We start from the raw sequence: 14,024 nt of genomic DNA, 5'->3' as shown, positions 1-14,024 counted from the left end.
TTGCATGTACGCTAAACAAAAAAATGGTATTTGGTTCTCGTTAATTAGCTATATGCACAGGCTTTGGAACCCATCACTTAGTATGATATTAAAGTGCACATCGCAATAATTACCATACAGAAGGTGCACGGTGCGGTTTGGCGTGTACCTCTCAAAAATGCTCGCGAACATTTTTTTTTTTTCATTTTTTGTGCGCTGCTATGTTAGCATATGACATCGCGCTCAGGACCCTTTGCATTGAGTGCTGCTGTATAAAGCTGGGCAGCTTTCCTGTCGTGTAAAAGGCCGCACTGATGCTTCGCACTAACATTGTTTATACGAAATGCAACCTTTTACGCCCAGCTACAAGCAGTCTCAAGTAAATAAATCTAGCGTGCTCGATTTTACCCAACAATAATCTGTAAGGCAGTGCACCCCCACAAAGGTGCATTTATAATGGTGGACGTAGGGCGCGTTTGAGTGATTTCTCCACACCTTCATTATCTTAGTTTAAATGATGTTTTGTTGAAGCGCCGTTCGCCTGCACTTGGCGAGATACTGCACGGATCTGTCCATCACGTCACCGAACCTGAGCTAATTTTTTAAGAGCGGGTGGCTGTGGTTAAAACATTTATTGGGCTATAAGGGGGAGAAAACTTTCAGGGACCAGCAGGTAGTGGACTGGTCTTTGCAAATACCAGGTTGAGGTCCCAAGCTCGGGACTCCAGTGGCGGTGGCCGCCGCCCAGGCGCGCCCAACTAAGGCTTGTTGGGCCTGTGTGTCGTGGCAGCCGGGCTGGGTCGCCTCACAGTCCACCCGAGTTGGGTTGAGGATGGGAGGAATGGCCGTGCTGGAGGGGCAGGCCCAAAGCATGTGATACAGCAGGCCCACAGCATATGTCTGAAGACACAACACCGCAATGCGGACAGCTGCCACTATAGGAGGGGTCAAAATGTTTGAGAGCTGCCGGGCACTGCCGCGTATTGGTGAGAAGGCGTAGTAAGAGCCGGTCATCCGCCTTCCTAATTCCTTTGCATGGGTGGTGGCAGAGTCATTCAATGCTTCTTATGGTCACGGAACTGCCGTGTCAGTTTCATATAGAGCCAGCGGCCGCCGCCAGAGGCGCAGCTGTGCTTGAGAGGCGATGCGAACGCTGCTATCGCTGGGGTTGTGTGGGACAGCCCCGGTGTTTTAGTTTTCTAAACTTCCGCAACGGTCGCTTTGCTTTCACATTTTTACTTCTAGCACTCGGCAGGCATAAATACATTCCTGAACGCGTTTCTGTTTTACAATAAGCACCCGGGAGGGGAAAAAACCAGCATCGGACGCGTTATTCGAAGGTCGCAGGTTCGGTCCCAACCGGCGGCAAGTTATCTTTTCGTCCACTTTACTTTCTTCACATTTATATCCTAATTATTAGAAATAACGGCCCCCATACTTTCGTTGGCATTACTGTCTGTTAGTTGTCATTAATATTGTATCTAACAAAGAAAAACGAGCCCTTAAAAGTAATCTTCTTTCCTTCAGCTCAAGTCATGCAGCTCGCGGTGGTATCAGCCGAACAAATACGAACATTCGGGGATTAACAAAACAATACTTACGAACGATAATTAACCAAAACAATAATTACGAACGCCATAGCGGGGGACTTGTGAATGATTTTTGCCACCTAGGGTCCTTTCAGATGTATCTAATTCTCAGCGCACCGGTGTTGTTGCGTGTCGACCCCATCAAAACGTGGCCGCTGCGGCCTCGCAAGCTCCTTTCGTCTCAACACTACGACACTACGATAGGTACAGCTTTTTAACATTTTCGTCAAATTAAGCACCGTGCATTCGCAGCGAAGTGCCAGCGGTGCCAGTTGTGAAAATAGGCAAAAATACGAGCTGTTACACGCCCATTCGTGTGGCTACGATGCGGTAAAAACAGGGCGTCGGCAATGCTCTGAGCTCTTCACAGGACGACTCACGTGGTCGTTTGCATGGTGGTCGCATTGTCGATGAGCGAGATCGAGGTTTACGCTTCGTGAGATACGAAGGAAGTCCTTCAAAAATCCTTGGAACAGCGTCAGCCTTCAGCGTTGGTTTGTCGCGTTTCAGGGACACGTAGTCGCCGTTGATGTTAAAGTCATGCGTAGTGACAATGTCTGAGGCGTCGAAATGGTTCGCACATACGCCTGTATACTTTGACTCAAAGTTAAAATCGCCACTTTCCTGCTGCGGTATGGCCCGCTTCCCTTTCCCGCGCTGCAGCTTGTCTAATGGTAAAGAAAACAACGACACCTTTCTGGTTCCCTTGTAGCCGAAACGGCACCCCGGCGTGCAACATCTGTTAGGCATCCTAGTTCTGAGACAATATTTACGCTAACTCAAAGATATCATATCCAGCAGCTTGTCTCGCACTGCGCGACTATTTCAATGCGCGGACGGCGCAGACGATCGCCTCTGTGGCGCAGCGGCGGCCCGTTGCGGCATTTTGGAGCAGCGTATGAAGCTCGCCTATAGCGTGACAGCGCAGTTTGACCATTAAACCCCGTATTCACACCTGACCATTAAACCTCGTATTCACAAACGCACCTTCACTCAAGGCTTCACCTCGACTTCACCAAGTCATGGCGAAGCGCCCTCCTCCACTCAAGGAGCTGCTGGGTTTCAAGAACGCTCCTTGAGCAGTCCTCCGCCAAGGGGCTCCTCGAGAAACCGTCCTTCACTTGAGTTACGCAAAACGCACCTGGTAGTGAGGGTGTGCAAGAAAAGTCGCTTAAAACGCTTGCGTGGGGCTTAAAAAGGATCAAATATTTAAATGCATGAATGGTTGAAACTTACAAGCGGTATTTGAAACGTTTTTAGCTAGTTTCGACGGCAAGCGACGCTATTTTAGCCAAGCCACGCCACAGCCGAATCCGCTGAGATCACATGCCGTCACATGCCCGGTGGTTGTGCGATTGTTACTCCGCTCTTTTCTCCCCGTTATCCCCGTGTTGTGATTGCGTAGCTTTTGTTTTGGTGTCTATCGGGCACATTATGGTGCCGTGGTGTCTGTGACAGTGCAATGAGCGCCAACAACGACCACGGCGTCATGCGTGACGGTGGTAAGACTACCGCACCAAGGTTTGTATATACGGCCGAAGAACGCGAGCTGCTTCGCAGCTTGGTGATGCGGCACAGGTCCGTCATCGAAAACAAAATAACGGACAACGTGTCGAAGCGCGCCAAGGACATCGGCTGGGAAAAAAATTACCGAATAATACAACAGCCAACCAGGCATTCGTTGCGTGACGGTTTCGAAGTTGCGGAAGCTGTGGGACAACGAAAAGTCAAAGTGGAAAAAAATGCAGTCGGAAGAAAGGCGGAACTTGTACGCAACAGGTAAGTGTTTGCTTTACGTTTGCTTACTACTGGTAAGAAGTGCCGAGGTTCGGCTTTTATTTGCGCGGTTAATCGAAATTTGTAAGAACAAATTTTGTGTGGTACCCTGGTACCGCTGACGCACGCAATCTTTCGCCAGCACAAAATGCGCTGTTCTCCCTACTTATTATATTATTGTCTTAATATTGCTTAATGAAACATTGAAACTTACGCCGATAATGTCAGTTAAAGAATAAATATTCTGAGTACTTTATGGCAACGTAACCAATTATGCGTCGTTGCACGTTAAGAGCAGAAGATGGTAGAAATTATTATTATTATTATTATTATTATTATTATTATTATTATTATTATTATTATTATTATTATTATTATTATTATTATTATTATTATTATTATTAACTGATGATTCCCCTATTGTGAAAGTGAGGTATTTTTATTTGCGTCGCCTTGTTTAAATATTTTGTTTGTGCTGTCACTTGTAGTACTGATGAACCCACCTAACCTTATTTTCACACCTCAGGGGGTGGGCCATCGACCTGCCGGCCAATGGGCCCGTCGTTGGCACTTGTACGGGCGGCAGCCTCGCATATGGCGACACGGCTCCCCAACCCCTATGACAGCGATGGAGCACACATGAGCCAGCCGGTGCTGTCTCTACCGCCGGCACGCATCTTTGAGAGCATGGTGACTGGCAGTGAAGACACCATGGAAGAGCTGCTCGGTAAAGGAAGAATTGGCAAACTCGGCAGCATGTCGCAGCTGTTGTGTTGTGCTATGCCAGCATGCATGTATACTGAACGTGATGTGTTAAATTTCAGTGATATTCAGTTCCGTGACTAATTTTTTTTTCGTTCAGAAAATCGGGAACGCAGGAACACACAACACGCGAAGGAAGAGTGCGGTGTCGTTGTTCTTTTGTTCGTTGTCTGTCCCTGCGCTCCCACTGCGCTGAACGAAAAATGAATTACCAACTAGCCCACTTTTCGATCTTTCCGTGACTAATGCAACTGTCGAAATGATTAGCATGTCTGTTTTACTAGAATTACGTGTCCGTAATTATTTTTTATATATTTAGTAATACTCTCAATCCCGTCAGGAACTTTTTCCAGGAGTGGGTTCAAAACTGTGTGCGTCATTATGCATGCACACAATTATGCAGTAGTAGATATGGTTACAAAAAATATACAAAATAATAATGCTAATTACTTCCCATAGAGAACATACCGGGCTGTTGACAGAAAGTAATGCTGTGTAAACAGACTGATATCACCCCAAACCGTTCTAATGTACTTCTGTGTGGTTTAGCATGTACTTGCACGACATGTTTCACATCATGGCTAGCTTGCTGGGCAGCACACCTTTGGACGTGTAATTCAACTTTGTCTTTGTGTGCAGATGCCCTTTGCCCAGCACCACGCCCCGGGCAGCAAAAGGCGGACTTGCCAAAAAGCCAGTACATTTCAAGTGCGAGAGATAAAACTTGCCAGTCAACTCAACATTGTGCTGCCATTGAAGCACTGGTTCATGAAGGACAGTCTCTTTTTCGTAATTTGTTTCTCTTGCATGCTTCTATGTACGTTTAGGAGCTGTCCCCATCTGTGATTATTATCAAGGTGTTTGTGTGGTGTCATTGTTGCATGCAACTAGCACCTGTTATTGATTTTTATAATTACACTATGAACAGAGTAATTTCCAATATTGTGTTTTCACGTAGAAGGATGGAAACACACAAGTGTGCCTGTACCGAAAAACTACAAATGTTAAAAGGCCTTTCTGATTACATAGCATGCCGGTAGGGCACCAGTTCTGTTTCTTTTGTGTATGCAGACACTACCAATATCGCACCATGGCCAGCTGTTGAAGTCTCGGCTCATCCAGGAGCTATGGGCTTGCCGACATCTACAGTGCAGGCGCCTTCAATCATAAAGCCCAGCTGCACGCTGCTCCAGTAGTGCTGGTGACATGTGGTCTCTCAAGTTGGATTGTGTGACTAACATGTAGCAGGCGTATTGCAGGTAAGTTGTTTCTCCACTTAATCGAAGTGGTTTGTTACTGCTGATGTTCATGTAACTAGTAAAGTAAAAGTAAATTTCTTATGACTCCGGCAGCCATGCAGTAAGATTTACTTTTATCCAAGAAGTTATGTGTAAAATCAGGCCACCTTTTGACATTAGATATGTGTGATTAACATATTTCATAGACCCCAGAGAAAGATGCTGGATGTACAGTTATTCCAAATGAAATGCTTCTCAGGTACGCTGCAGTAAAGCGTTAGTAGCTGCTACCGTGGCAATGCTGAGGTTAAAATGAATGCAGTATTCAAGTTTATATCTTCAAGTACCACTGGCCCCCTGCTACACTTTTATTTTACTTGCTGGCCTGAGTTGCATAATGGAGCCAAAAGTGCCTTCCGTTTACGTGTGTAGCTGATTTGTAGTAGCTGTCTGAATACGATTCGGTGCATGTATGTGCATTTATACTCGTACTAACTTCTAACAGCGATACCGACACCGCTTACGTGTGTGAACTTTCTCAACCCTTATGTAATTGTTTTTTGTTATGTGTGCAGACATGTCATTCGAGCCAATCCTGCCAGCAACGGAAGGTGCTGCCTCCGCAGTATTGCATGCAGTGCCACCATCCATGACAGATCCCCCTGCAAGTAGCACTGCACGCGCTCTTTCGGTGCCTGCTGAAGGGAGCAACGTGTCACGAACAGCGCCGACAGCTGCTCCACAGGGAAGCGGGAACGCTTTGGCTGGCGCAGATGCACCCTGCCACCGAGATCGGCACGAAGCCGCACAGCAGCGGTAGAGCGGGTGCTCGCCCCCGAAGTTGCTGCCCGAATGGAGGCGATAAAAAATGATGAGCGACGCAAAGCGGAGCTGCATGCCGTGGAGCTGCGTCTGCGTAGGCAGCAGCTCTCCCAGCAACGACAGCTGCACAGCATGCGAATGAAACAGGAGCAGGAGCTCCATAAAATTCAGGTGCGGCTCCTGGAGCAGCAGCTGGAGCAGCAAAAGTCGCGCTTTGAAATGGAGTGCCAGAAGCAGCAGCAGCACCCAGAAAAATAAATGGTTCGTTGTCTCTCACACACATTGTTTTTATGTGCAAGACGTACGGCACAGCTCTGGTGAAGGATAAAAATATGCTGCGAATTGGCAAGCATGGATAGGAAACCTAAAGCAGGACCAAAGTATGTACATTAAGGATGTGTTACACAGGTCAAAGCAGAAATCTTGATTAACATTCAATGGCATTCCACCTTGTTACACGAGAGAGTGCTGACAAGTTCCTGGTTTTGCACAGACAGTGTAGAGTGACACCTCTGAAAGCGCACAGTTATTCAAAGTGATTCCTTCTCAAGCAGATGTCCCTTCTACATTGTTGCTTCACCTCGTATGGGTGCCTAAAAAAAGCCTTGCTAAAAGTCGTCAAAACAGCCCTCAGGAGCATGTCTGATTATAACGTCGTCATATTGATGTCTCTTCAAGACATCATTATGACATCTTCAAAGATACGATAGTTGTGAAGGACCAGGTCACGTGAATATGAGCGATACAGGGCGACTTTGGAACACAAGGCCTCAGTTTGGCAGGCACAACTCGCGACATCTGTGAGTGTTCATTGCCACCTGTTCCAAAATTTCTGCACCCACTTCTGACATGCTCCCAGAATATTCCCAGGCACTGGGCTGTATTTTTGGCAGGTATTCACCTAATTTTAAGAATCGGCTTGTAGACAGCATAGCTTGTTACGGGATTTTTCGAGATTGTTGGGAGGCCTCTGTGCGATTCAGGTTCAATGGCAAAATGCGATGTCTTAAAACGAGGGAGCCCGCTTTTGAATGAGCCGTAAGGATATCTCCCCTCAATGTTTCTGACATTTCAGCGTGACTGATCTTTGAAAACTTTTGGTTATGGCGCTCGGCTACTGACCGGAAGGTCGCGGGATCGAATTCCGGCCGCGGCGGCTGCATTTTCGACGGAGGCGACAATACTGAGGCCTGTGTACTTAGATTTAGGTAAATATCCGGAGCCCTCCACTATGGCGCTCATAATCATGTTGTGGTTTTGGAACGTTAAACCCCGCATATCTTACTTGCGCAATTATTTGACAAAGTATCAAGTTTCCATACGATTTTAGGTGTCTGTTTCATTTCTGAGCGAAAGGTGACGAAGCCACTAACTTCTCAACACCCCCTAGAACGTGCACATACATGGCTGAAGTTATTTGTCATCTCAGTAGAACAGTGACATTATTTAAATTAATTCATTAGTTAAATGCGCGAGCGATCAGCCGCGTTCGGCATCGCGAACCGAGCAACGTATCCGTTTGGTTTGCCACATCAGGCTGCGGCCACCTCAAGTGCTGTGGTATCACGACAGCTGGTGGTTCCGGGTCCTGCCTGAGGACTGCCAGGTTGTGCAGGCCAGCGCAGGCTGTTGTGATGACAGCAGAACGCTCCGCCAGGTGTTGCAGCCCCATGTCCAAACACGAGAAGCGACGCTTCCACACACCAAAGGCCCTCTCGATGGTGTTTCGGGTGCGGATGTGAGCTGCTTGATACCTACGTAAAAAATATGTTGCTCTTTGAACTTACACTCAATACTCGAGGACGAACATTACACTTTGGGATCATAAGGACACCAAGTGTTGCGGCCAGCGTTCATATTCTATTGTAATATGGGATATAATCAGTGCACAAAATACAAAAAGGTATACATGAACCCTGCTTATTCTAATTAAGGCCTTAAGCACAATACCTTGGAAATAATTCCGCTAGTTTCATAAAGTAAACCAAACCTAAATGTTTACTACTAACCGGCTCTCGGGGCTGTCCGGCGGCGCGTCAGCCGTCGGGGTCATGAGAAAGGAGAGGCACGGGTAACCAGCATCGCCAAGCACGAGACCCGGCACTCGCTTCGTCTCATAGAGAACGCGTGCACGACTGTTGTCGAATATACGACTGTCGTGCACGGATCCAGGCCAGCTGGCGACGACGTCGAAAAACTGCAGCTTCGGCCCTGCAATCACCTATTGAAAAAAAAAATTGCATGTTGTGCTGTTTTTCTGCTGGAACAAAAGTAAACTACGTACATCATGCATGCGTTATCTTCTTTCAGTGTAGTAGCATTCACTGTTATTTCTGGTTACAGCCAAATAATTTCAAATACGTTGCAAGACTATTCCATTCGTGTGCCTCTTAAAGCTGTAATCACGTGACGGGCGTGATCGCGGACGAGTCGCTTGACATGTGACGTGATTCGGATCGCTCTGCAACTAGCATTCACAAGAGAGGGGTGAATTCACGCTACAGGGGAGGATTTTGGTATTTCCCGTTGAGCATCCCAACTGTGATTTGGGCCTCCGTCGTTTCGCGAATCGCTCCGCGCGGATCTAAGGAGGACCGCGTGGAACAGGTGACGTTGTACGTAATCCTGATCAGGCTCGAAGTGCGATTCGCTCCGTCGTGTGGATACATTTTTACACGGGCGCAGCGCCGCGCAGTCAAAAGGACGCTCCACCGTTCAGAAGAGCTTCAACGGGGCCCTAATTGAGTTAATTGATGATTACCGTGGCTGATTGTTTTTGTCAATGTGCCGTTTATGGCATTGTTCATTTAAATTGCAAAAAGCATTTATAATGGCATTATGCAATGTGAATGTTAAATTATTATTCTTTAAAAATTACCACAAAATTAGTAACATTAAAAGAGAAGAAGTAGCAAGTTACCTGAACGTTTATCGAGAAGTAGCCCTTCCGGTTGCGGTACACTTCTCCGTCCGGCTTACCAGGCGATTTGATGCGGATGTGGGTGCACTCTATGCACCCTGTCACCCCAGGAAATTTGGCGATGCGGTAGAACCCCACCATCGTTTCGCGGAACCCGTCGTCAGAGTTGGGGAACTGCACGACGTCCGGGAACAAGTGCGTGGCGATCAGCCGCGACACACGTTCAATAACGCGGCTCACAGTCGGCTGTGACACATTCACGAGGTCGCCCGCCACAACTTGAAATGTGCCCGCTCCATAGAAGCGCAGCGCAATCAGAAGCTGTATCATCGGTGGAAGAGGGTGGCCACGATTGCTGCAGCTCTCCTCAAGGGGCAAGCACTCGAGCAGCTTTTTCACGCTGCTCTTCGTGAAACAGAAGCGCGCGAGGAATTCGCTGTCCGTGAAATGTTCCATGGGGTTCGACCTGTCCCTCAAGAGTGGCCGCGGTATGCCCACGCAGTCCTCTACGTCGCTGAACAGTTCGTCAACGCGGAGCACATATTGGACAAACGAAGCGTAGTCCGCCATGATACTTGACTCAAGGAGCGATTCAAGGTAGCTTCCGCGCTACCTTGAGAATCTCAAGTGAAACACTCGAGATTTCCTCAAGTCGAGGTGCGTTTCGAGTGAAGGGCGATTTGTGAATCGCAAAACGGCCCTCAAGGAGAGTTTCGAGTGAAGGGTCGAGTCGAGGAGCGTTTGTGAATACGGGGGTAAGAGATTGAGTGACTCTGGTGGTGGTACAGGCGATGGCTATCTTGATAGTATTCTGCAATATCTGTGAGGGAGGGTAGAGGAGAGCATATCCACGGAGTGAATGATGATGAGTGGGCGAAGCTGCGGAGGTTCATCGGTAAACCGTGAATCTTCCGTGAATTCTGCCCAGTACATCATCACCGACGTGAGATCGGGCGCGTTTATACTAAAGGTTCGATGAGAGTTATGATGACTTGCAGCTCACTTTAATTTTACATGTACGCTGTGAATTTTCATTGTTTAGAAAACCATTGCTTTAGAAAACATCTGGCGTCTTTCGTTGAGCAGCTGGCGTCTTTTCGTCTTGCTTTAGAAACATCTGGCGTCTTTTCGTTTTGCTTTTAGAAAACATCCGGCGTCTTTCGTTGGTTTATTTCAACAATCAACGGCGTTTTGAACAAAATTTTTATTGTTTAATCACGCCCAGGAGAAATCTCACCAGGCACTACCTTGGAGGTAAACAATGGCTGCTAATGGGAATGAGAGACAGAAGAAGTCGGCTTTTAGCTAACACTTACACTTCTACTTCTACTAACGTTTCCTACTGGAACATGCCAATGGCTGCTAATGGGGAATGAGAGACAGAAGAATTCGGCTTTTAGTTAACGCGCACGCTGCGAATTTTTCATTGTTCAACAACGCACAGGAGAAATCTCCCACCGGCACCACCTTGGAGGTCAAGATCTGGCACTAGCGTTAAGATTGGTTACGCACTACGACGGGGACGAACGGGTGCCGCTTTAAGGAGCTTCGCCCCTAAAACATGCTGCCACAGAATTAGTGACATGGCGCACACAGTGGTAACAAATTCATTTCTCTCAATGAACACAGTCGTCACTGTGTATTATGGAACCGCAAGTGAGCATTCAGCTACTTCAGCATTCTCAATGTCGCCAGTCTGTGAGAGTTGGGGTTACATAACTGATTTAGGAATTAGTGCAATTCGAAAATGAGGAAAGGAATTAAACATAGTAGAGATACTGGAGAAGAGATGAACCACCTATTTATGGTTTTCTTCTGATAATTCTTGAGAGACAGAGTTTCAGGTTTCCCCGCAGGGGCGTCTGCACAAGCAGGCGTTTGGTGTGTAGCGACACCACGGACCCGAGCTAACGGGGGGGTGTTGACCCCCTCCCACGCCTAGCCGTGCGTGGCTTTGCCGTGTCCGGGGAAAAGGGGATCCTGGGGGTTGAGCCGACGCCGGGTGTTTGGACCTTTAAGGCCCCCCGGCAGAGGCAACACACCCCTTTGGCCCCGGCTTCACGCAGACGGCACCCCTGGGCTGACCCACCTAGGGGAAATCGGCAGTCGCCTTTTCCTATCTCTCTACCCACATCTTCGTCTTTCTCTCTCCCTTTTAGCCTTTCCTGTCCTCTCCTATCTTCTACTTACTTCCAACCTTCTTGGCGGCAAGGGTTAACCTTGTGTGGCTATCCAACCTAGGATAAACCATATTGGGTTATAGTAACCGCGTACTGCTGGCGTTGTGCAGACTTGTTCACATGTTCTGCCACGTCCCCTTGTTGGGCTCCGTGGTGGGTGGCAGGCGCCGTTACCGAAAAATCCACCTTTTTCCATGGGATCCTCGACCCCCTCTGTAACCACCGATCGTCCCCCGAAACGGGTACGCACCGATGCAAGTTCACTCCTTTGGCCCAAAAACAGAGAAACTTTCCCAAAATACCACGTCGTTCACTGCGAACAATCGTCTACAAAAGCTAGAACAATCTCACCCTTTCTTGTGGCCAAGTGCTTGAAAGAGACCATTGGAACCGGCTATAAGGCCACAAAGATGGCAAGCGGAGATTTGCTTCTCGAACTAAAAGACAAGGAACAGTACAATAAACTCTCACACCTCGTAGCCTTTGGTAACATCCCCGTCTCTGTGAGCGCACACCGTACCATGAATACAGTGAAGGGAGTGGTATCGGACGAAGACTTGATGACATTGAACGAAGAGGAGCTCCTTGATGGATGGAAGGACCAAGGTGTAACACATGTCCAGCGCATCACAATCAGACGCAACAACAACGAAATAGCAACAAAGCACTTGATAGTCACCTTCAGCTCAACCACCTTACCCGAGACGCTTGAAACTGGCTATGTAAAACTCAATGTCCGACCGTTCATTCCAAACCCGAGGCGCTGTTTCGAATGTCAGCGATTTGGCCATGCATCCCAGAGCTGCCGAGGGCAGCTGACGTGTGCTAAGTGTGGCACAACCGGCCACAGTGCTGATGACTGCAGTCATGACGAGGTCCTCTGTGCAAACTGCGAAGGTAGTCACCCCGCATACTCCAGAGCATGCCCAGCCTGGAAGAAAGAAAAAGAAATAATAACTATAAAAGTCAAGGAAAATATTACATTCAGGGAAGCAAGACAACGGATCTCCTCATCATTCGCTCTAAAAACATCTTTCGCCGAAGTGGTGCATCGAGGGGCGGCACCACAAAGGCCCCTGGCAGTTGCCCGGTCCACGCCTAGCGTGCCGAGGCTAACGCCACTAGCCCCTACGGTGGGAGCAGCCAGCGCTGCCCTGCCCACATCCAACCTGTCCACACCAGTGGCCTCCACAAGCTCTGGTAGCATCCAGGGCAATCACGAGGCCAAGGGGGTCCCATCGACCTCCAGCTCGGTGGGGACGACTTCGTCCACCAAGGCGAAGTCTCAGCGACGCACAGCTCGCTCTGTGGAGCGGGCGTCCAATGCCTCGCAAGAGGCTATGGACACCACTTCAAGCCAAACGGCGCAGGAAGCGCCGAAGGAGCGTCGAGCTTCCCTCTACCGCTCCAAAAAGGAGAAAACACCAATTACAGGGCCTCACAAAGGCCCTGTAAAATGAGCCCATCCCAGACCTCCTTACACACAGCACTTTTTTCTTTTCCCCATCATGGACAAAATCATACAATGGAACGTAAGAGGACTGCTTAGAAATCTAGATGACGTCCAAGAACTTCTGAATAAGTTCAACCCGAAAGTGCTGTGTGTGCAAGAAACGCACCTAACCCCCAAACACACCAACTTCCTTCGCCAATACATTACTTTCCGAAAAGACCGCGAGGATGCAGTCGTATCATCTGGCGGTGTGGCCATTATAGCTGATAGAAGTCTACCATGCCAGCATTTGAAGCTCCAAACGGCCCTTGAGGCAGTGGCTATTCGAGCTGTACTTTTTAATAAGCTCATCACCATATGCTCCGTGTATATACCACCACATCATCAGCTTCACAGACGCGATTTAGATACATTAATAGATGAACTTCCAGAGCCCTTTTTAATTCTAGGTGATTTTAATGCACACAATGTCCTCTGGGGCGATTCTCGCTGCGATGCTCGAGGACGTCTCATTGAACAGCTCCTCTGTTCGTCTAGTCTATGTCTTTTAAATATGAAGGAGCCTACGTATTTTAGCCTCGGAAACAACTCATACTCCTCCATAGATCTTAGCATTACATCGCCGTCCCTCTTACCCATTTTTAAATGGAACGTTCTTAAGAACCCTTATGGAAGTGACCACTTCCCAATCATCCTGAGTACGGCGAACAAAGACCAACCCCCCCCCGCAGGTTCCTCAATGGAAGGTCGACTCAGCTGATTGGGAACAGTATCGAACCCTTACACATATGACATGGACTGAGCTGTCCGCTCTGACCATAAACGACGCTGTCACGTATTTTACAGCTTTTATACTTGACGCCGCATCTAAATGTATTGCCCAAACAAGCGGCCGGGGTTCTAAGCGGCGAGTTCCATGGTGGAACGATGCATGTAGGAAAGCACGGATGAATCAGAACAAAGCGTGGGCGTTGCTTCGCGATTCCCCAACAGTAGAAAACCTAGAACATTTCAAGCAGGTCAAATCGCAGGCAAGGAGAACGCGCCGACAAGCTAGACGAGAAAGCTGGACAACGTTCATATCGAGTATCAACTCGTACACAGATGAGGGAAAAGTGTGGAATAAAGTGAAAAAAATTAAGGGCCAACAAACGTATTCCCTGCCATTAGTGAATAGCCTCGGGGAAACCCTGGAGGATCAAGCTAATTTTCTTGGCACACATTTCGAACACATATCGAGCTCCTCACACTACTCCGAAACTTTCCAGAAGTACAAAGCACGAATAGAACAACAAAAGTTGGAAA

General features: G+C 48.0%; 1 protein-coding gene and 1 pseudogene across 1 annotated transcript; one reads left to right on the top strand and one right to left on the bottom strand.

Annotated features, from left to right (window-relative positions):
- Positions 1-3,030: 3,030 nt before the first annotated feature.
- On the top strand, positions 3,031-5,211 carry LOC119384627 (uncharacterized; annotated as a pseudogene).
- Positions 5,212-7,625: 2,414 nt separating this feature from the next.
- Positions 7,626-9,656, bottom strand: LOC119384466 (putative nuclease HARBI1). The gene is made up of 3 exons (XM_037652475.2): positions 9,087-9,656; positions 8,176-8,387; positions 7,626-7,920 (listed from the first exon to the last, which is right to left on the bottom strand). Exons 1-3 carry the CDS (start codon positions 9,654-9,656, stop codon positions 7,626-7,628), a joined length of 1,077 nt encoding a protein of 358 aa, XP_037508403.2.
- Between the last annotated feature and the right edge of the window lie 4,368 nt (positions 9,657-14,024).

Source organism: Rhipicephalus sanguineus, chromosome 1 (genome assembly GCF_013339695.2).
Source record: "Rhipicephalus sanguineus isolate Rsan-2018 chromosome 1, BIME_Rsan_1.4, whole genome shotgun sequence".
In the NCBI taxonomy this organism is placed as follows: Eukaryota; Metazoa; Arthropoda; class Arachnida; order Ixodida; family Ixodidae; genus Rhipicephalus; species Rhipicephalus sanguineus.
This window is presented reverse-complemented; position numbering and strand designations above follow the sequence as displayed.

Excerpts from the sequence above, each read along its gene's own strand:
- LOC119384466 (XM_037652475.2), bottom strand. The coding sequence starts at position 9,656 with ATGGCGGACTACGCTTCGTTTGTCCAATATGTGCTCCGCGTTGACGAA. Across the intron at positions 8,388-9,086 it reads ACTTCTCGATAAACGTTCAG|GTGATTGCAGGGCCGAAGCT; the intron begins GTAACTTGCTAC and ends TTTTTTCAATAG. Across the intron at positions 7,921-8,175 it reads CCGGACAGCCCCGAGAGCCG|GTATCAAGCAGCTCACATCC; the intron begins GTTAGTAGTAAA and ends TTTTTTACGTAG.